We start from the raw sequence: 22,788 nt of genomic DNA on the forward strand, positions 1-22,788 counted from the left end.
TGAAGTGCTTTGTGATGTCCTGAGGCCGTGAAAGGTGCAAGACTTTTTTTTCTTCTTTCATCTGTTGAATAGTGTCCTAGGTAGCTGCCTGGAGTTACCAGCCATTGCAGGCCATACAAGGTGGAGTGGGGTAATCCTGCAGGGTCTCCTGTGGTAGTGGTTCTAATTGACAGCTGTGCCCGAGGTGAAAACTGAATCAGGTATACGAGAAGGGCACAGTCAAGGATGATTATGGGCATATAGCAGGCTACGTGGACTCAGCTCAGCAGTCAATCGGAGTGCTGCACTAAGTCAGTTATAGCACGCAAGAATGTGCAACCAGGTATCAAAGATTATGTTGGGAGGTAGCACAGGAAAAGCATTTGTGTTGTTTCAATATTTAGAGAAGAACTGTAACTACTATAAATAGTTTGTATTGTTCATTTACCAGTTTAATATTAAATAAATTTGGCTATTGCTTTATATAACCCAAGTCTAATGGAGCGTACAAGCAATTCTCCCACCAAAGACAAGGAAGTCACGCAGTGCACGTGATATACTACAATAAGCCAGAGTACAGTGGCAAGAGTTCTCTGCTCTATCCCGGGATCACGCTACATTTACTGAGACATTGGCCATATATAGACGCACTCTATATGTAGGGAACGCAAGGTCCGTTTACAGGCGCCGTCAAAAATCACAGCACCCAAGTTAGGCATCTAGTGCAAGAACCCAAAAATGTAACTTGTCAAAATGCTGAGGATAAGTTACATCGGAAGCTTGCGTTCAATACTGACTTATTTGTGGAGACTCAAAAGCATTTATGATTATGCTTTGCTTCAAAAGCTTTTAAATGAATTTACTAGAAGACAGCTCCAGCTACCACTTGAACAAAGAATTACCTGAAATGTACATGTAGCCGCCGTAAACAGTTCCAGCATGTCCGTAGTGAGGTTCATTCATTTTTGCCACATAGTTCCACTCATTGGTTCTTGGATTGTAGCATTCCACAGTGGCTGTTGTAAAGAAATGAGAAATGATGATGAAATACATTAAATGCTATAAAACATGGGAAGAACTATTTATTGTAAAGGTTCACTGAACACTGCTGTGCCATTTAGAACTAATTATGGAGCTAGTCTTGGTATCCAACAGTTAATGATTATACAGAAATATCTTACCATTAATATACTAATATACAACGGGTGCCTATTACTGTTCACAAAAAAAAACTGTATTGCATCCAGTGTGGGTTGTCATTAGTTCCCACATGTATTATGTACATGCGCAGGGGCTATGAGGGCGCATTGCACTACAGTCTCCCACAGCTATTGCAGCTGAGGTTGTTTCACCTTGTTCACGTTTTCTCCTTTATTACACCTAGGCTTTGAAATGACACCGTGAGATACGAATGTTCAAACACTTAGCATGCTCGTCTAAAATTCTAATAATAGGGTGGCTAACAAAACAGAAATTACATGTACACTTTGCTCGATTTAAATTTTTTAAATCTCACTGTTAGATGAATGTTTCTTGTCAAACAGGTCTCAAAAACTTCTGACAACAAAAGTTCACTATGGAGGATTCCACCTAATATTTTATCCGTTCAATTCAAGATACTACATACTTTCTCCTAAACTCCCAGAGTAATACAGAACTTCATGGGTTTGTTTAAAGATGATAATATTTTAAGGAAGTGACAGTGGAGGTGTTAAGGATTATCGCACTTAAATAAGCTCGTCTCTGTCTACTGAACTACGGCCTAGAAATTGCTTTTGGCACTATCAGAGGGTGAATGCTCAATACACTTGCACGATGTTCCTCTATCCATTGGTGGAGGTATTAACATGTTTAAAACAAACAGGTTGCACTTGAGTTATAATAGCAGGCAGAGGAACATTAGACACATGCATCAAGCATTCATCCCGGGATGGCCTCCAGCAATTTGAAGGCCAAAGTGGTGTTAAGGGACTGGGAAGGGGGTAGGGGGATAGCACTTTTTTTGAATCTATGACTGCTATGGATTAATTAAATATTCTGGTTTTCAACGTATTTTTTTGTTAAATTTGAATGTGGAACAGTTTAGTTTTGCGAACCATACAGGAAAGGAGAGAATAGAGGCCTAATAAATAACCTGCTGCATTTGTGCGGATACCAAGACTGTTTGCTTACTGTGCAGTTTTCATTCTCTGCTACTTCTGCACTTCAGTAACTGGCCTTTGGATCATAGAATGATACAGAACAGGTCGTCATTCGGCCCATCGAGCCTGTGCCAGCTCTTTGAAAGAGCTATCCAATTAGTCCCACTCCCCTGCTCTTTCCCATAGTCCTGCATATTTTACTCCTTCAAGTATTTATCCAATTCTCTTTCGAAAGTTATTATTTAACCTGCTTCCACCGCCCTTTCAGGCAGAGCAAGCCAGATCACAACTCGCTACCTAAAAAGATTTCTTCTTGCCTGTTTTTTTATTGCTAATTATCTTAAATTTATATTAACCAAGGGACACAAATTTATGTTTATATATAAAAATATATCTGGGTTAATATAAATCTCTAATTTTCTGACTTCCTGTAGCAGCAAATAATACCATTCCTCCCAACCAGCAATAAACAGTGATATAATGTCATGGCGCTTCACAGAGGTGAGAAACAGTCATCGAGAGAATGATTACGAGAGGTGACCAGAGGCGCAGAGTTAGATTTCAAGGAGGGCCTTAAAGAAGGAGTGGGAGGTGAAAGGGTTTAGGGAGGGAATTCCAGAGAGTGGGACCTAGGTAACTGAAAGTACAGCTGCCATCAGTGGGATGATAGGAGAACGGGATGCAAAAGAGGTCAAGGGTCAGAGGTATCAAGAGTTCACGAGAAGCTGTAGCACTGGATGGGTTATGGAGATGCAAGTGCAATGAAGGAATTTAAACATAAGGGCAAGAATTTTTAATTTGGGGAGGATCAGGAGCCACCGTAGGTCAGCGAGGACTGGCGTGGTGGGCGGGCAGGATAGTGTACAAGCTGCAGAGTTTTGTACTTGCTGTAGTTTGTGGCGGGAGGTGGATGGGAGGCTGGCAAGGCAAGTGTTGTAGTCGAGTCTGGAGGTAACAAAAGCATGGATGTAGGTATCAGTGGTGGATGGTTGAGGAAAAGGCAGAGGTGGCGATGTTACGGAGGTGGAAGCAGGAGGTCTCTGTGATGCACAGGATATAGGGATAGAAACTCAGCTCGGAGTTGAGCAGGACTCAAAAGTTGTCAATTACAATCTGGTTAAGGATAAGACTGTGGCTGTGGTGGGGTTGAAGACTATGACTTAAGTATTCCTGATATTTGTTGTATCCGTGTGTTAATGGAGACACGGAATGCAGGAGTCGGTTTAACAGGTGTTTACTGAACAAAGTCTGGAGGTGAACTAAAAGATACAAGACACTATACAGGCTTATATAGCCCGAGTGGCCACCACCGGCATTACAGTACACAGGGGCTCTTAAAGGTACATACACCACAATTCCTCCCCTTCTAGGCAACCAGTACATAACATTTTTAAGTAATCATTAATTAACATGTTTACAAGAACAATAATCTACACATTTGCTGCAGTTAATCAATTATAAGTCAGTCTCTCTGGAGGCTTCCTGACTCGGTCCGGATAACGCCTCGGTGGTGTAGTAGTTTTCGGTGGTGTAGTAGGTTCTTTTGGCAAGGTCGATTCGGCTTGAATGCCAGTGTCGGGTTCATCTGGTTCCAGTATCACCGGATCGGAGGTAGATACTATGGGTATCTCTGCTTCATCATTAGGCGTATAGAGTTGTGGTGTAGGTTGTCCCTTTTCGGATGACTATGATCTGGTCAGCATGGCGCCTTATTATGCTTTCTCCAATGTCCACGGTATACATCAGCGGTCCTAGTCGTGTGCAAATAGTTCCAGGCTGCCATTTCTCGGTACGGTAGTCCCGGGCCAAAACTTGTTGACCTATCTGGAAGGTTCTAGTTGGCCTTTCATTCATGCCTTGAAATTGCCGGTTCTCTACATCCCTTCTGATGTTTGGCTTGATCAAATCCAGCCGGCATCTTAGTCTTCTATTGAAAAACATCATGGCGGGAGTTTGGTTTGTAACCACGTGTTGCATTCCTGTATGCAAACAAGAAGTTATCTACCTTATGCTGTAGATTTATGTCTTCATTACCCATGGCCTTTATGGCCTTCTTGAAGGTCTGGACAAACCTTTCAGCCAATCCATTGGTGGCGGGATGGTATGGGGCGGACGTGTAGTGCTTAACCCCATTGTTTTTTTTAAGAACTTCCTGAATTCTTCGGACACAAATTGCGGTCCATTATCAGAACAGATCTGTTCCGGCAGCCCATTCCTGGCAAATATGGTCCTTAATATTGTGATGGTTTTTTCCGTGGTGGTGGAGGACATCTTTATTACCTCCGGCCACTTGGAGTGTGCATCAACCGCGATTAAGAACATTTTGAGTCCATAAATGGACCAGCAAAGTCGATGTGTACCCTTTGCCATGGAGATGAGGGCCACTCCCATGGATGTAGAGGGGCTTGTGGTGGGGCGTTTTGGACCTTCTGGCATCCTAGGCAGCTCTTGGTCATTTCTTCGATGTCTCCATTGATACCTGGCCACCGCACAAACGCTCTGGCTAGGTTCTTCATTTTCACTCCACCCAGATGCCCCTCGTGAAGCTCTTTTAGCACTTTATCCTGGAGTTTGGGTGGAATCACCACTCTGGATCCACACATCAAGGTTCCTCGGCACACCGACAGCTGTTCTCTTCTTTGCGAGAATGCTGGCAACAGTGGTTCGCCATGTGCTGGCCATCCCCTCACCGTTAAATCGTAGGCTCGTGAGAGTCGGGTCATTTCTCGTTTCCTTTTCAATGGTAGAATTTGTTACTGGTAGACATTCCACTATGGTCGAGTGGAACATCTCCACTGGGTCCACTGTAGGTGCCTCTTCTACCGTTGGCAACGGTAGACGCGATAAACCATCAGCATTCCCATGCTGTTTTGATCCTTTGTATTCTATGTCATATTGGTGTGCCCCTAGGAAAAGAGACCACCTCTGTAGCCTTTGCGCTGTCATAATGGGAACACCCTTTTTAGGGTTGAATATGGAGACGAGGGGTTGATGGTCAGTCAACAAGGTAAATTTTTGTCCGTGTAGGTAATGGTTGAATTTCTTCACTCCCCATATCAGGCTGAGTGCTTCCCTGTCGATTTGGGCATAGTTACGCTCAGCTGAGTTCAGTGAGCGTGACGCAACAGCTATCGGCCGCTCCGAGCCATCAGGGAATCTATGCGATAATTCCGCTCCTACGCCGTAAGGGGATGCATCGCACGCCAGTCTGATTGGCAGTGATGGGTTGTAATGAGCCAAAACTTCCTTGGACGTGATCAAGCCTTTGCATTTATGGAAGGCACGTTTACAGTCTTCGCTCCATTTCCAAATTACTCCCGTTTGTAGAAGTTCGTTAAGAGGGTGCAGAACAGTTGGCAAGTTTGGTAAAAATTTATCATAGTAATTTATCAATCCCAGGAACGACCTTAATTGTGAGACATTTTCAGGTGCTGGGGCTTTTATGACCGCTTCAATTTTTTCAGGTGACTTATGCAACCCTTCTTCGTTAATTATGTGGCCACAATATATTTGTTTCTGGAAAAATTCGCACTTGGGGCCATTTGCTCGTAGGCCCCGTTCTCTCAGCCGAGTGAGCACCTGCTCCAAATTGGCAAGGTGCTCGTTGTCGTTTTCTCCTGTTACAAGGATGTCGTCTAGGTAGCATTGAGTCCCCGGAATCCCTTGCAGGACTTGCTCCATAGCTCTTTGCCAGATAGCTGGAGCTGATGCTACTCCGAAAACCAGTCGATTGTACTGGTACAGGCCTGTGTGTGTGTTTATCGTGAGATACTTTTTAGAAGCCTCCTCAACCTCCATCTGTAGATATGCCTGTGCCAAGTCAATTTTGGTGGAACATTTCCCTCCGGATAGGGAGGTGAAAATATCTTCTATCCTCGGAAGAGGATACTGTACCGTGTGAAGGACCGGGTTTACAGTCACCTTGAAGTTCCCACAGATGCAAATTTTTCTCTGTTCTTCAGATTTATCATTATTCAACGTTTTCTTCATGACCGGGACGATGGGTGTTGCCCACTCGCTCCAATCTATCTTGGATAACACGCCTGCCTTTTCCAAATTCTCCAGCTCTGCCTTGACTGCTGGACGAATTGCGTATGGCACCGGCCTTGCCTTAAAAAACTTGGGAATTGCCGCATCTTCCACTTTTATTGAGGCGGTGACGCCTTTCAAGGTTCCTAGTTCCTGTTGAAACACTTCTTTGGCGTTGGCCAAGATGTCTTTTAATCGTTCAGGTATGACGTCATCACCATTTGTTTTCTTACTGGTCACCGTCAGTGCCTGAATGGAGTGCCAGTCTAAACATATCTTCCTGATCCATTCACGTCCCAACAGCGGTGGACCACCATCTTGCAGAACGTATAAATACAACTTCTGTATTTCCTTGCCGTTGTATACAACAGGCACCCTTATTTTCCCTCTGGGGTATACTTTCTGCCCCGTATATGTTTTCAAGATAATGGATGTGTCTTTCAAAGGTATATGCGGAAATAGCCGCTCGTAATCCCGTCGACTTATGACGGTCAGAGCTGATCCTGTATCTAGCTCCATTTTAACTGGGGACCCCGCTATCGTGAGGGTAACCCAAATGGTCTGGTAATCTTCTTTGGCAATTACATTATGCAATTTGAGACAGCTTAGTCTCTTGTGTCCGGAGTCGCTATCGCTCTTCTGGTCTTCGGAGCTACTGTCCGTCATCATTTGTACCTTTCTGTACTTTTCATTATTGATTTTTTTTTCTGTCAGTGGATTTTTTCTTTCCAGATCGGCATACACGTGCAATGTGTCCCATCTTTCCGCATTGCCTGCATGCTTTGTCCTTGAACCAGCAGTCCCTCTGGTCATGGGTGGATCTGCTGCAGAGATAACATCTCTCAAAACCCTGTGTCATAGAAACATAGAAGATAGGAGCAGGAGTAGGCCTTTCGGCCCTTCGAGCCTGCTCCGCCATTCAACGAGATCATGGCTGATCATCCAAACCCTAGCACCCGGTCCCTACACCGACAGCCATCCCACCCAAGCCCTATCCCCGTAACCCCACGTATTTAATCCCCCCATACACTACGGGTCAATTTTTATCATAGCCAATCAACCTAACCCGCACATCTTTGGACTGTGGGAGGAAACCGGAGCACCCGGAGAAAACCCACGCAGACACGGGGAGAATGTGCAAACTCCACACAGACAGTCACCCGAGGCCGGATTTGAACCCGGGTCCCTGGCGCTGTGAGGCAACAGTGCTAACCATTTCATGGGTGTCAAAGTCCTGTGGCTTTTGCTGTATCTCTGCAGCTTCATATGATACAGCTACACTGAAAGCCTTGTCCAGTGTTAAATCTTTCTCAGAAAGTAGCCTTTTCTGTGTTCCTTCACTTAGGAGACCGCAGACGAATTTGTCTCGAAGAGAATCTGCCAGTCCTGCCCCGAATTGGCAGTGCTTTGATAGCTTCCTTAATTCGGTGAGGTAATCAGCGTTACTTTCATTCTTGTGCTGATTCCTCCTGAAGAATTTGAATTGTTCCGCTATCAGCAGCAGTGTTGGGTTTAAGTGCTCCTGTAGGGTATCAACAATCTCCTTAAAATTTTTGTCCATCGGTTTGGCTGGAGTGATCAAGTTTCGTAACAGCCCGTATGCCCTTGCGCCCATTAGATTTAGAAGTACCGATGCCTTTTTATCATCCTCTATTTCATTTCGCTGTGCAATATACCTCCACTCTTTCCACATGTGGTCCAATCCTCTACATCACTATCGAAAGCAGTAATATTGCCAGTCTTAGGCATGCTGAAAAAAAAATGGGGCCTCCCGCGCTTTCCTTTCTTCCCTGCCGAGAAAAAATGGCGCCTCCCGCGCTTTCCCGCCGCTGACAACGCTGTCCTCCGCGGCTTTTATTTATACAGATATTTTTTAATAGTTGGAGACTCGTTCCCGTCGGACTCTCTGGGACTTTTCCCTCCCTCTGCTTGGTCCGAACGCCGACCTGCTTTGCAGCGCTGGCCGTCTCCCGAGTGCTCCATCCTCCGTCTCTGTTTGCCTCCGCCTTCGCTGCTCGGCCCCGCTGCAGAGCCAGCCGATCGAGCCCCAGCCTGCCACCAGCCCGGCTAGCTGGTGAAACCACAGTTTTTTTTCCCTCTTTTTTTTCTTCTCTTCGACTTTCGTCTGAGGAATCGATCTCCTTGAGGTGCTGCTGAATTGCAGGTAAGTCCATTTCCAATTCGTTGCCACTGTTGTATCCGTGTGTTAATGGAGACATGGAATGCAGGAGTCGGTTTAACAGGTGTTTACTGAACAAAGTCTGGAGGTGAACTAAATGATACAAGACACTATACAGGCTTATATAGCCCGAGTGGCCACCACCGGCATTACAGTACACAGGGGCTCTTAAAGGCACATACACCACAATATTCAGCTGTAGGAATAGAAGGCTCAACAAGGGCTGGATTGTCAGACTAGCAGTCTGATGGAACAGAAGTAGTGAGGGAGGTGGGAGACGTAGAACATGGTGTACATGCCAAAGCTGACCCTGTGTCTACAGATGGTGTCACAAGGGGACAGCACATAGATGAAAACAAGAGGATGGGTCATAATTATATCCTCCTACCCCATCATAAGAATATGTTTTCCATCCCCCTCTTCAGGTTCTCTCGTTTCATGTTCCTTTTCCTGGCCGAGACAAAATCAGGCAACCTCCTTCCTGGCTCATCAATGCTGTGTACTTGGCCGTGCAAGGTTGGACCAAGCTGACTTGTCATATGTCTCTGTAACCTGCTCTGTCACTGAGTGCCGCACCACTCTGCCACCCTCAGAGTTCAGGCATTTGATCCATTAAATGGGCCCGACTGAGGGCCTTTCTCAGTACGGAGAGAGAGAAGGAAAGGAAGCTATAACTAGCCACTACGAGTTGGATGCCACCTCTTGGCAACTAACTGAGGCTGCTGTTCCCAGCGTCACCAAGGACACTATTTTTAAAACCACAAAATTAATTTCCAAATCATTTTCACTTTTGATAAAGGAAAGAGGGCATTTTACAAATTTAGCAAGATTTTCTGAAGAGTGGTCATTTTCAAAGAATCAATGGCCAGTTTTCCATTACCCCAGGCTACAGTGTGCGGCGCAGTGCACTGTGAGGGAGAATGATTTATAGTCTCCTACTGCACTTACAACAGCTTAATAATTGGTTCTGTGAAAGTGATATCGTGCTACCCTAGATGCCTTAACAAATGTAGAAATGAAACTGCACATCCATTCAATTACTTGCTGACCCCTTAAGTTCTACAAGTTCATGTTTTTATGCAATTATATGCTGGCAGCATACGTAGACCCAAGTTTTGTTCTGGAACAGTTCTTGACTGCAGTATGTTAAGAAGTAATATGGCAAATCACTGCCTGCACTGCCAGCGATGTTTATGGCATTATGCCTCCTGGCTCCCTCCTTTCCTTTCCTCCGACACAGACTGGAATTCTCTTCTTAGCTACTTTTGTATGAATTGAAAAAGTGTGAAAATAAAATTTAAAAGACTTTCAAAATAGCTGATGAGCTTTCATATTTCTCGGTTTTAAATATCACGTAATGAGTTTATTTTTGGAAGTATTTTGATAAATATTCTACAGCACCGAATGATTTTGGTAAGGCAAAATCCTATTTGAGCAAGGCAAAGACATTCCAAGTATTCTGTTCTTCCATTTGTGAATTTAACAAGCTGATGAATAAAACTAGAAGTACGCTTTTATAAATATTTCCGCTATTCTGCACCACATTGCCATTCTTCCTCAGAAATGACTCCACTGTGACCTATTACACTGTTCCTATAAACTGCAGACCTATAATAAATCCTAACAGGATTGCTGTGGCTATACCTGAAGACCTGTACTTCGAATGTAACAAAGTTTAATGTCCATCACAAACTCCGAGCACCAGCTTAACCATCTCGGTCTCTTGGAAACTATACTATATGCTTTTTAATTATTTGGCAACTTTACATTAAAATTCTGCCAATGGTATATGCCAGTCCCATTCCACTATGGCAAGTTTGTCTAATTGTTAATAGATAACAAAATGTCTTTAACTGTACATGAAAGTCCTGTACAATCTAGGGGTGATTCCACCATCCCGTGTCCCCACCAGGAAACCGAGCTCGGTGGAAGTCGGAGAATCTGGGCTACAATACTGCAGCCTTGCTGCATAGAAACACCCCTCAGTATCAGTGTCATACACAGTCATTTCAGCTCTAAAGTACCAGTGTACTTCATTAAGAATCACCCATTAAAGTCAATTAAAATCGTAAATTAAGTTGATTTTACACTGTTTAATATTGAAGTGGCTTGTTTCCAAGAGCTGCGTTATGCAAAAGTAAATCCACTTAAAGCATCTACTGCTGCCAGCGATTAGTACTGTGCATGGTATCCTTGGTGCAATGATTAAAAGGGTCCATTTCAAACGAAGTGGACCTGTAAGAGATTGTTGTCACATATTGGTCAGTCTAAAAGGGACATTGGAGCCACACACAGTATTTAAGCAAAAACACATGTACAGTGCTGATTAGAAAAATTCCTCCCCTGCTCAGGACAGCTGGTACAATTTCTCTCTTCCCCACTCCCCCTTTCTGACTATATTTAACTGTGGTTTGGGGGCCACTTCGCCGATTACTAATGTACTGCTGAATGATAACTTCCAGTCATTATGTAAGAAACCATTTATTACAATCTACTGATATTATAACCATGCATGCATATTTGTTCCAGAAATTTCAACAAGGTACAAATAATATTGTGCTTATTTCAAATACAAATTAATGCAAGGACAATCTATTGTTCCATTTTGTTCAGTTTTTTATGTCTTTCATAGGAATTGCTAGATGGAAATAGGCCATGGTCTATCTAGTTCACCTCCTACCATCCTGGGAGTCACATGATACAACGATAATGGAGTGTTGACTAATCATGGCATCAATCTCTATCAATGAGTCTACAACAGACCCAGACATGAGGTGAGGGAAACCCCAGTGATGGAGAGCTTTGGGAACCACAGGTCCAAAGTCACCTGTTCCTCCCGAGCCTGCTACACTCACCACATGTTAGGACTCATAAGAACATAAGAAATAGGAGCAGGAGTAGGCCATTCGGCCCTTCAAGCCTGCTCCGCCATTCAATGAGATCATGGCTGATCTTCAACATCAACTCCATTCACCGGCCCTATCGCCATATCCCTTGATGCCCTTACTAGTCAGAAATCTATCGACTTCTGTTTTGAATACACCCAATGACTGAGCTTCCACAGCCCTCTGGAGTAGAGAATTCCAAAGATTCACCACCCTCTGTGTAAAGAAATTTCTGCTCATCTCAGTCTTGAATGGCCTACCCTTATTCCTGAAGCTGTGGCCCCTGGTTCTAGACTCCCCAGCCAAGAGAAACATTCTCCCAGCATCCATCTTATCCCTATAATAATTTTGTATGCTTCAATGAGATCCCCTCTCATTCTTCTGAATTCAAGAGAATACAGGCCTAGTTTACTCAATCTCTTCTCATACGACAGTCCCGCCATCCCAGGAATCAATCTCGTGAACCTTCGTTGCACTCCCTCTATGGCAAATATATCCCTCCTTAGGTAAGGAGACCAAAATTGTACACAATACTCCAAGTGTGGTCTCACCAAGGCCCTATATAATTGGAGAAAAACTTCTTCACTCCTGTATTCAAATCCTCTTGTAATGAAAGCCATTTACCTTCCTAATGGCTTGTTGTACCTGCACATTCACTTTCAGTGACTCATGTACAAGGACACCCAGGTCCCTTTGAGCATCTGCATTCCCCAATCTTTCACCATTTAGGAAATACTCTGCCCTTCTGTTTTTCTACCAAAGTGGATAACTTCACATTTATCCGCACTATATTCCATCTGCCATGTTCTCACCCACTCACTGAGCCGGTCGAGATCCCCTTGAAGCCTCTTCACATCCTCTTCGCAACTGACATTGCCACCTAGCTTTGTATTATCAGCAAATTTGGAAATGTTACATTTAGTCCTCTCATCCAAATCATTGATATAGATTGTGAATAGCTGGGGCCCAAGCACCGATCCTTGCGCTACCCCACTAGTCACAGCCTGCTATCCTGAAAAAGACCCGTTTATCCCTACTCTTTGTTTTCTGTCTGTTAACCAATTCTCAATCCATGCTAGTACATTACCCCCAATTCCACGTGCCCTAATTTTGTTCACCAACCTCTTGTGTGGACCTTATCGAAGGCCTTCTGAAAATCCAGATACACCACATTTACCAGTTCCCCTTTGTCTACTCCACTAGTTACATCCTCAAAGAACTCCAATAGGTTTGTCAAACAGGATTTCCCTTTCATAAATCCATGTTGACTTTGTCCAATCTTATTAGTTTCTAAGTGCCCAGTTATTGCATCCTTTATAATAGATTTCAGCATTTTCCCAACGACTGATGTGAGGCTAACAGGTCTGTAGTTCCCCATTTTCTCTCTCCTTCCTTTCTTAAATAGCGGGGTTACATTTGCTATCCTCCAATCTGCAGGAACCGTTCCAGAATCTATAGAATTTTGGAAGATGACAACCAATATAGCATTAGTAAGGCTGCTGTCGTTTTTATTTGCCTATTTTTTGCTTCCCTACTCACTTGGGAGAGAGAGAGATAACAAAACAGAGACAAGGGAGTAAAAGAAACAACAATTTGCATTTATTTCACACAGGTGTATTCAGACAAGAATGGATGCTGAGATAAAGGCGGAGAAATTAGGAGCAGTGATCAGAAAGCTTGGTCAAAAGAAGTGGATTTTAAGGAGGGCCTTAAAGTGGAAGAGGGAGGTGAAGAAGTGCAGGGGTTTAAGGAAGAGAATTCCAGAGATAGGAAGGGGCAAACCCAGAAAGGAATTTAAAGACAAGGATGAGAATTGTAAATGGGAGGTGTTGGGGGAGCAGAAGGCATTGGAGGTTGACCAGCACAGGGTTGATGAGGAAGCGGGACTTGGTGCCGGATGGGATACAAGCAGGGTTTTCAGTAAGCTGATATTTACAGAGGGTGGTGCGTGGGGCACCAGCCAGGAGAGCATTGGAATAGCTGAACCTGGAGGTGGCAAAGGCATGGACGAGAGATTCAGTGGCAGATGGGCTGATACAGGTGCAGAGGCGAACAATGTCACAGAGGTTGAAGTAAGCGGTCTTTGTGACGGAGAGTATATGGGGTATGAAGCTCAGCTCAGGGTTGAATAGACACCAAGATTACAAACAGTCTGGTTCAGCCTGAGACAATGGCCAGAGAGAGGGATGGAATCAGAGTGTGTGGCGAGTGCTTCAGCCCCATAAACCTTTAAATGGAGGAAAGTGCAACTCGATATTAAACAAGCAGTATGACAACATAGATGCAGTGGAGGGGTCGAAAGAGGTGATGGAGAGGTAAAGCAGGGTATCCTCACTATGTATGTAGAAGCTGACCCCAGTTTCTGAGGATAATGTTGTCAAGGAGCAGCATGTAGATGAGGAAGAGGTCAAGGGTCAATCCTCGGGAGACTGCAGAATTGGATAAATACTTGAAGGGGAGAAAAGTGCGGGGCTATGGAGAAAGAAAAGTGGAGCGGGACTAATTGGATAGCTCTTTCAAACAGCCGGCACAGGCACGATGGGCTGAATGCCTCTTTCCATGCTGTATGATTCTATGAAGCTGGGATTGTTCTACTTAAAGCAGAAAAATTTAAGGGGAGTTTTAATAGAGGTGGTAAAAATGAAAGGGCAGTGAAAGCAGATTCAATGGCAGCTTTCATAGGGGAATTGGACAAATAGTTGAAGGGGAAATATTAATGTTTATAGTTATAGGTGATTTGTTAATCAGGGAGAAAGATAGCATCCTTTAAATAGGGATGACTTCTTACAGAGCTTGACAGGATAGTTGCAGGGAGGATGTTTCCCCTGGCTGGGGAATCTAGAACCAGGGGTCACAGTCTCAGAATAAGGGGTCGGCCATTTAGGACTGAGATGAGGAGAAATTTCTTCACTCAGAGGGTGGTGAATCTTTGGAATTCTCTAACCCAGAGGGCTGTGGAGGCTCAGTATGTTCAAGACAGAGATCGATAGATTTTTGAATATTAAGGGAATCAAGGGATATGGGGACAGTGCAGGAAAGTAGAGATGAGGTAGAAGATCAGCCATGATCACACTGAATGGCGGAGCAGGCTCGAGGGCCAAATGGCCTACTCCTATTTCTTATGTTATGTAGAGTTGTAGAAAGGATTTTAAACCAGTAAGGTAGCGGGGGGGGGGGGGGGGGGGGAGGGCTCAGGCATGAATAAACATAAAAGTGAAAATAGTCTAAGGATTAGATTAAAAAAGAGAGCGAAGTCCAAATCATAAATAATGTTAAAGGTAAAATAAATACTTCAGGTTCAGAAAAAAATATATAGGAACAAAATAACTAAAAGGAGTGATGAAAAATTAGAAGTGTGAGAAGTTATAAATATGAGAAAAGCAGCATCAGGGCAAAAAGGCAGTGCAGGGTCTGTTGCCCAAACAAGAGATCTATACACTAACTAGCTGGAGTGCCCGGCGGTGCCGAGGCTTTTTCGAGGGCATGTTGTTGTTGGAAGAGAGAGAGAGAGCGCGCGACTGGGGGGGGGGGGAAAAGAGAGCGCGCGACTGGGGGGGGGGGGGGGAGAAGAGAGAGAGCGACTGGGGGGGGTGGGGGGAGAGAGAGAGAGCGGCTGGGGGGGGAAGAGAGAGAGCGCGGCTGGGGGGGGAAGAGAGAGCGCGGCTGGGGGGGGGAAGAGAGAGCGCGGCTGGGGGGGGGAAGAGAGAGGGCGGCTGGGGGGGGGAAGAAAGAGAGAGAGCGGCTGGGGGGGGGGGGGGAAGAGAGAGCGCGGCTGGGGGGGGAAAGAGAGAGAGCGGCTGGGGGGGGGGGAAGAGAGAGAGCGGCTGGGGGGGGGGAAGAGAGAGCGCGGCTGGGGGGGGGAAGAGAGAGCGCGGCTGGGGGGGGAAAGAGAGAGCGCGGCTGGGGGGGGAAAGAGAGAGAGCGGCTGGGGGGGGAAAGAGAGAGGGCGGCTGGGGGGGGGAAAGGAAAGAGAGAGAGCGGCTGGGGGGGAAGAGAGAGAGCGGCTGGGGGGGAAGAGAGAGAGCGGCTGGGGGGGGAAAGAGAGAGGGCGGCTGGGGGGGAAAGAGAGAGGGCGGCTGGGGGGGGGAAAAGAAAGAGAGAGAGCGGCTGGGGGGGAAGAGAGAGAGCGGCTGGGGGGGAAGAGAGAGAGCGGCTGGGGGGGAAGAGAGAGAGCGGCTGGGGGGGAAGAGAGAGAGCGGCTGGGGGGGAAGAGAGAGAGCGGCTGGGGGGGAAGAGAGAGAGCGGCTGGGGGGGAAGAGAGAGAGCGGCTGGGGGGGAAGAGAGAGAGCGACTGGGGGGGAAGAGAGAGAGCGACTGGGGGGGAAGAGAGAGAGCGACTGGGGGGGAAGAGAGAGAGCGACTGGGGGGGAAGAGAGAGAGCGACTGGGGGGGAAGAGAGAGAGCGACTGGGGGGGAAGAGAGAGAGCGACTGGGGGGGAAGAGAGAGAGCGACTGGGGGGGAAGAGAGAGAGCGACTGGGGGGGGAAGAGAGAGAGCGACTGGGGGGGAAGAGAGAGAGCGACTGGGGGGGAAGAGAGAGAGCGACTGGGGGGGAAGAGAGAGAGCGACTGGGGGGGAAGAGAGAGAGCGACTGGGGGGGAAGAGAGAGAGCGACTGGGGGGGAAGAGAGAGAGCGACTGGGGGGGAAGAGAGAGAGCGACTGGGGGGGAAGAGAGAGAGCGACTGGGGGGGAAGAGAGAGAGCGACTGGGGGGGAAGAGAGAGAGCGACTGGGGGGGAAGAGAGAGAGCGACTGGGGGGGAAGAGAGAGAGCGACTGGGGGGGAAGAGAGAGAGCGACTGGGGGGGAAGAGAGAGAGCGACTGGGGGGAAGAGAGAGAGCGACTGGGGGGGAAGAGAGAGAGCGACTGGGGGGGAAGAGAGAGAGCGACTGGGGGGGAAGAGAGAGAGCGACTGGGGGGGAAGAGAGAGAGCGACTGGGGGGGAAGAGAGAGAGCGACTGGGGGGGAAGAGAGAGAGCGACTGGGGGGGAAGAGAGAGAGCGACTGGGGGGGAAGAGAGAGAGCGACTGGGGGGGAAGAGAGAGAGCGACTGGGGGGGAAGAGAGAGAGCGACTGGGGGGGAAGAGAGAGAGCGACTGGGGGGGAAGAGAGAGAGCGACTGGGGGGGAAGAGAGAGAGCGACTGGGGGGGAAGAGAGAGAGCGACTGGGGGGGAAGAGAGAGAGCGACTGGGGGGGAAGAGAGAGAGCGACTGGGGGGGAAGAGAGAGAGCGACTGGGGGGGAAGAGAGAGAGCGACTGGGGGGGAAGAGAGAGAGCGACTGGGGGGGAAGAGAGAGAGCGACTGGGGGGGAAGAGAGAGAGCGACTGGGGGGGAAGAGAGAGAGCGACTGGGGGGGAAGAGAGAGAGCGACTGGGGTGGGGGGGGAAGAGAGAGCGCGACTGCGGGGGGGGGGGTGGAAGAGAGAGCGCGACTGGGGGGGAAGAGAGAGAGCGACTGTGGGGGGGGGGAAGAGAGAGAGCGACTGGGGGGGGGGGAAGAGAGAGAGCGACTGGGGGGGGGAAAAGAGAGAGAGCGACTGGGAGGGAAGAGAGAGCGCGACTGGGGGGGAAGAGAGAGCGCGACTGGGGGGGAAGAGAGAGCGCGACTGGGGGGGAAGAGAGAGCGCGACTGGGGGGGGAAGAGAGAGAGCGACTGGGGGGGGAAGAGAGAGAGCGACTGGGGGGGGGGGAAGAGAGAGAGCGACTGGGGGGGGAAGAGAGAGAGCGACTGGGGGGGGAAGAGAGAGAGCGACTGGGGGGGGGGGGGGAAGAGAGAGAGTGGACCCAAGGGCCCAGAGGGGAGCGCGGTAAAAAAAAAACGAAAGTGACGTCAGCACAAGGGCAGAAGCGGATTGGTGAGTAGCTTGTGATTGTTTTAAGTCTTGAGTTTATTTCTGCTAAGTTAGTTAATAATCTATCAAATAGGGGCATAGCAGGGCACCTCAGTCCCGTAGAATGCACAGCTTGTGCCATGTGGGAAATCCAGTACACTTCCTGTGTCCTGGGAAACCACATGTGCAGGAAGTGCCATCAGCTGGAGGAGCTCGAGCTCCGGGTTTCGGAGAATGTTACAGTGCTGGAGGATGTCTTGGAGGGGTCAAGGACAGAATCTATTTGGTTAGAGTTGAGAAATACTAGAGGTGCCATTACACTACAAGGTGTATTCTGTAGGCCACCAACTCATGGGGAGGATGTAGAGGAGCAAATTTGCAGGGAAATTACAGAGAGGACAAGAACTTTAGAGTAGTGATAATGGGGGACTTCAATTATCCTAATATAATTTCTTAAGTGAGTTCAGAAGAACTTTCTTGATCAGTACGTTTCTGGCCCAACGAGGAAGGTGGCATTGCTGGATCTGGTTCTGGGGTATGAGGTAGGTCAAGTAGAGCAAATGTCAGTAGGGGAACATTTAGGGAACAGTGATCATAGTAGCATAAGGATTAGATTAGCCATGGGCAAGGACAGGGAGTATTCTGGAGTAAAAACACAATTGGAGGAAGGCCAATTTCAGTGGGTTGAGAACGGATCTGGACCGAGTAAACTGGAATCAAAGATTGGCAGCAAAACTGTAATCGAACAATGGGCTGCCTTTAAAAGAAGTGGTGTTTCAGGTACAGTCGAGGTACATTCCCACGAGGGGGAAAGCTAGAGCAACCAAAGCCAGAGCTCCCTGGGATGACGAAAGAGATAGAGAGTAAGATGAAGCAGAAAAAGGGGGCGTATGACAGATGTCAGGTTGAGAATACAAGTGAGAACCAGGCTGAATGTAGAAAGTTCAGAGGAGAAGTGAAAAAGGAAATAAGATGGGCAAAGAGAGGCTATGAGAATAGACTGGCAGCCATCATAAAAGGGAATCCAAAAGTCTTCTACAGGCATATAAATAGTAAATGGATAGTAAGAGGAGGGGTGGGGTCAGTTAGGGACCAAAAAGGAAACCTACGCATGGAGGCAGAGAGCATGGCTGAGGTACTAAATGAGTACTTTGCATCTGTCTTTACTAAGGAAGAAGATGCTGCCAAAGTCACAGTGAAAGAGGAGGTAGTTGAGATACTGGATGGGCTAAAAATTGATAAAGAGGAGGTACTAGAAAGGCTGGCTGTACTTAAAGTAGATAAGTCACCAGGATCGAATGGAATGCATCCTAGGACACTGAGGGAAGTAAAGGTGGAAATTGCAGAGGTACTGGCCATAATCTTCCAATCCTCCTTGGATACGGGGGTGGTGCCAGAGGACTGGAGAATTGCAAATGTTACACCCTTATTCAAAAAAGGATGTAACATTTGCAATTAGAAACGATAATCCGGGACAAAATGAACAGGTCACTTGGACAAGTGTGGATTAATTAAGGAAAGCCAACACGGATTTGTTAAATGCAAATCGTGTTTAACTAAATTGATTGAACTTTTTGATGAAGTAACAGAGAGGGTTGATGAGGGCAATGCAGTTAACGTGGTGTACCTGGACTTCAAAATGCCATTTGATAAAGTGCCACATAATAGGCTTGCCAGCAAAGTTGAAGCCCAGGGAATAAAAGGGACAGTGGCAGCATTGAAAAGAGTTAAAAGGGCTAAAATAAGGGAATTTAGGAACCGAACATATATCCAATGTACATGTCCCATAGGGAAGTATGATGGAATGTGGCCAAATGGTCAAACTGTCAGTAGCTACCTGACTAATGGGCACAAACTGTCAGCTAATAATTGAATAATGTGGTCAAATGGTCAGTTGCTACCTGAATAATGGGCACAAACTTTGCGCTACCAATTGAGGAGTGTGGTAAAGATAACATATGGGGTCACAGGACTATGAAACGGTCAAAATGTGCACACGGGTCGCAAGAATTTGCACCCGAAATCAACTGCATGATGCAAGCCACGACTTACAACAAAAAAACTGTATATAAGGCAGGGGATCTTAGCGATCGGAGAGCATTCATCCCAGCATGAGCGTCTCCCCTGTCGGCTTGTAAATAAAGTTGCTTTACTGAACGAACCTCCGGACTCCGAGTGATTGATTGGGAATAAGGCGGACATCGACCCTTTATATCAGAGGGTCCGTCTCAGGGAGAAAAAGCTCTCCCAGTTACCCTTACAACTTGGCGTAGTCGGCAGGATCTACCAGACGGGTTGAATCAAGACATTGTCTCCTCGTATCGAAGCCCAGGGCTGGAGATCCAATGAATCTAGGTGGTGTCTGGATACGTAAGTAAAGCAACTTGGGTGCATGCTAGGACATTGTAGAAATGAAAATGTCTGAATAAGTTGAGGAGCTCGGGTTATATAGGATTGGATATAGGGAAAATCCAATCTAGGCGGAGTTAAAACCGCGTAAGCAGGGAAAGGTCCCTGAAGGTCCGGGGGAGTCCTGGAGGTAGCAGGTCCGGGGGAGTCCCGCAGGTAGCAAACAAGGGGGGGAACTAGCAAATCCACCCTAAAAGGATGGCGAACGAAAAGGACGCCAAAAGATCTAAACTCCCGTACGAGATAAGTATGAGGAAGTTAAGGAGAAGATGGTTAAAAAAAAAAGGGTATGATGACAAGTTAATAAAAAGAATGGGAAAGGAAGGTGGGATCCTGAATGGGTTCCTGACCGACAGAAAGAATGGTGAAGTAAGGAGAGCAAGAATAAAGAGGAGAAAACTGTAGTGGTTCTTTGTCAGGGCCACCTGAAAAATGTGTAAGATTGGGGCCACACGGGACAGGGAAAAAGAGGAGTTAGTGGAACAGTTAAAAAGGTAGGCGCCAAGTGTGCCGCTGTAATGAAGACAAGGTCAGTGCATAGTGGAAGGAATGATAGTGAGGAGATTGATTGGGATGATTCAGAAAGAGAAACCTAAAGTTTTACCGACATGGAAGTTATCAACGTCTGTGCTGAAACAAATAAAACACGATTGCTGAGTGAAAGGAACCTTACAAAATGCTGGGATCTCAGCTTGTGTGAAAGTGTGCGTTAAAGTGTGAAAGTTTTCCTGACTATGGATGTTTAAGAAGTTACAGTTTGTCTGAAAGTCTGTCCTTAAAAAAAATGTCTGGTGTGTTTTAGCTCTACCCACTCTTTTGTACAGAGAGCTAAAAGCTGTTTAACCCTTTGAAGACTTGTCTTGAAGGATGGACAAGCGTGTGTTGTTTTAAGTTTGTTAACTGTTTTACAAAAGATAAGCTTCAGCCTTGGAGTCACAGTTGCCAATGTGCCTGGAAGAAAATGAATTTGAATGTTTACAAGGCATGGGTGATTGTTTCTTTGTTAATGTGGCTATCGTTTCTTTCTTTTCCAAGTGATTGGTTAGTTAAAAAAAAAATCTTGATCTGGATTGAATTGGAGTTATTGAGGTTAATTAACCTATTAAAACCAGACTTTCATTGTGGCCATGGTGAAATTCTGGTTGGTGTAAATTTGTGCAGACCGTATTGAATAAGATATTTAATGGTCTGAAACCAGACTTTAAAATATTTACAGTCTTGGATATAGCAAACAGGTTCTGGTCCATACCATCACAAGGGAAATTCGCCTTTACTGTCAGGGATAGACAGTATACATGGACCAGGGTCCCGCAGGGGTTCCATAATAGTCCAAATATATTCCACCGTGTACTGAGACCTATCAAGGTATCAGAGCGCCCTACTCCAATATGTCGATGACAGAATGATTGCATCAGAGGATGCCAAAGGACACATGGGAGCATTACTAGCCACCCTCCAGACACTTCAGAAAGCTGGCTTTAAATTGAACCCAAAAAGGCACAGGTTGGACTGTCCAAAGTAAAGTATCTAGGGCACGAAATTAGCCAGGGGTATAAGGCACTCCTGCAGGAGCAAAAGGCAGCCATAAAAGAAATGCCAAGGCCAGTGACCGTCCGGGGAGTGAGGAACGTGTTGGGACTATTTAATTACTGCAGGAATTTTATATCAGACTTTGCAGGGAAAGCAGAGCCGATTCAACGGTTAGTTAAAGGGGGGAGACCCACCACTGATAAGATAGAATGGGAGACGGAGCAGGAGGAAGCATATAGGGCCCTTAAACAGGAATGAATAACAGCCCCTGCCCTAGGATTATCAGATCCCACTCGACCCTTCCACCTATATTGTGATTTAGATCATGAGAGTTATTCAGCCGTGGTAATGCAAGATCACGGAGGGAAAGAGACCCGTTGCGTATTACTCTGCAAAAAAAAAAGACCCAGTAGCGAAGGCGATGCCACGATGTGTGGCTGCAATAGATTGCGCCACCTGGGCGGTGCGAGTAAGCAAACCAATAGTGATGATGGGAAAGGTAATTTTGCATACTCAACATATATTAGTGGAACTACTCAACACAGGAAAATTGCGGACTATATCGGATAGCAGGAAAGCTAAATGGGAAGCTATATTACTCCCCAGGGATGGAACTGTGATAATACAAAAACATACCGGGGTTAATCCAGCCACGGGCATATTAACGGAAGGAGAAAAGCACAGTTGTCAGATGAAAATGGAGGAAGAAATAGGTAGTGGAATAAAGGAAGACCCACTAGAAAATCCCGATATGATAATCTATGTAGATGGATCCCGAAAGTATATCAACGGAGAACCCAGAACAGGGTGGGCAGTAGTAAATCAAGAAGGAAAGACCCTGTTAAAAGGAGCCCTTTATGGGGATAAGTCAACACAGGTAGCGGAACTAGTGGCTTTAATAAAAGCGTTGGAAATAGCAAGAAACAAACAGATAAATGTTTATACCGACAGCCATTTTGCCTTCGGAGTGGTGCATGATTATATGACACTATGGGCCAGAAGGGGGTACATGACCTCTACGAGACAGGTAGTAATACACGGAAAACTAATAGAAAGGTTAGTTAAGGCTGCACAAGCACCTTTATAGGCAGCGGTAATTAAAATAAAAGCCCACACAAAGATAGAGGATATGGACTCACAGGAACCCCAGGACCAGGCCCCTATAGGGAATAGGTATGCGGACCTAGCCACCAAACTAGCTGCGGAAGAAATGCAACCAGAGGACGCATTCAAAAACGAAATAAATATAGTCATGACAGTCAGTGAGGTACAGGAAAATACTAGTAAAGAGGAAAAGGAGAGATGGAAACAAGCTGGTGCCCGACCCCAAGATGGAATTTGGAAATGGGGCCCCTGTAACCAGGTGATGGCACCGGAATGTTGCAGACAGCAACTGATGGCGCTATACCATGGTGTAACACATACTGGCAGAAGTAACATGTTGCACCTACTGACACAGTACTGGTGGTGGCCAAAGATGGGTCGGGAAGTAGCGAAATATTGCCACCGCTGTATAATATGCGCTAAGAATAATGTAGGACAGAGATGTAGAGTTAGAGTAGCAAACCAACCCAAGCCCCAAGGACCCTGGTAAAACCTACAAATTGACTTTACCGGCCCCTTAGCGCAGGACCGGGGGGAAGAAATATTGCCTGGTAATAATTGACCAATTTACCAGGTGGGTGGAAGCCTTTGCCACCCGAGATTGCTCTGCAAAAACAGTTGCACTAATATTGGCTACCGAGGTTATACCCCGTTGGGGAGTGCCTCTGCAAATTGACTCAGACAACAGCACTCACTTTAC

General features: G+C 46.5%; 1 protein-coding gene across 5 annotated transcripts in view; it reads right to left on the minus strand.

Moving 5' to 3' along the window:
* LOC147124895 (kelch-like protein 13) overlaps positions 1-22,788 on the minus strand; it is a 458,191-nt gene that overhangs the window by 116,008 nt on the left and 319,395 nt on the right. For all 5 annotated transcript variants that reach the window (XM_085994366.1, XM_085994347.1, XM_085994356.1 and 2 more), the window contains one exon: positions 882-995. In XM_085994366.1, the coding sequence (XP_085850492.1) occupies positions 882-995 (114 nt within the window). The remainder of the gene's footprint in view (positions 1-881; positions 996-22,788) is intronic.

Source organism: Somniosus microcephalus, chromosome 1 (assembly GCF_052327205.1).
Source record: "Somniosus microcephalus isolate GS21.2 chromosome 1, FLI_Smic_1.0, whole genome shotgun sequence".
Classification (NCBI taxonomy): domain Eukaryota; kingdom Metazoa; phylum Chordata; class Chondrichthyes; order Squaliformes; family Somniosidae; genus Somniosus; species Somniosus microcephalus.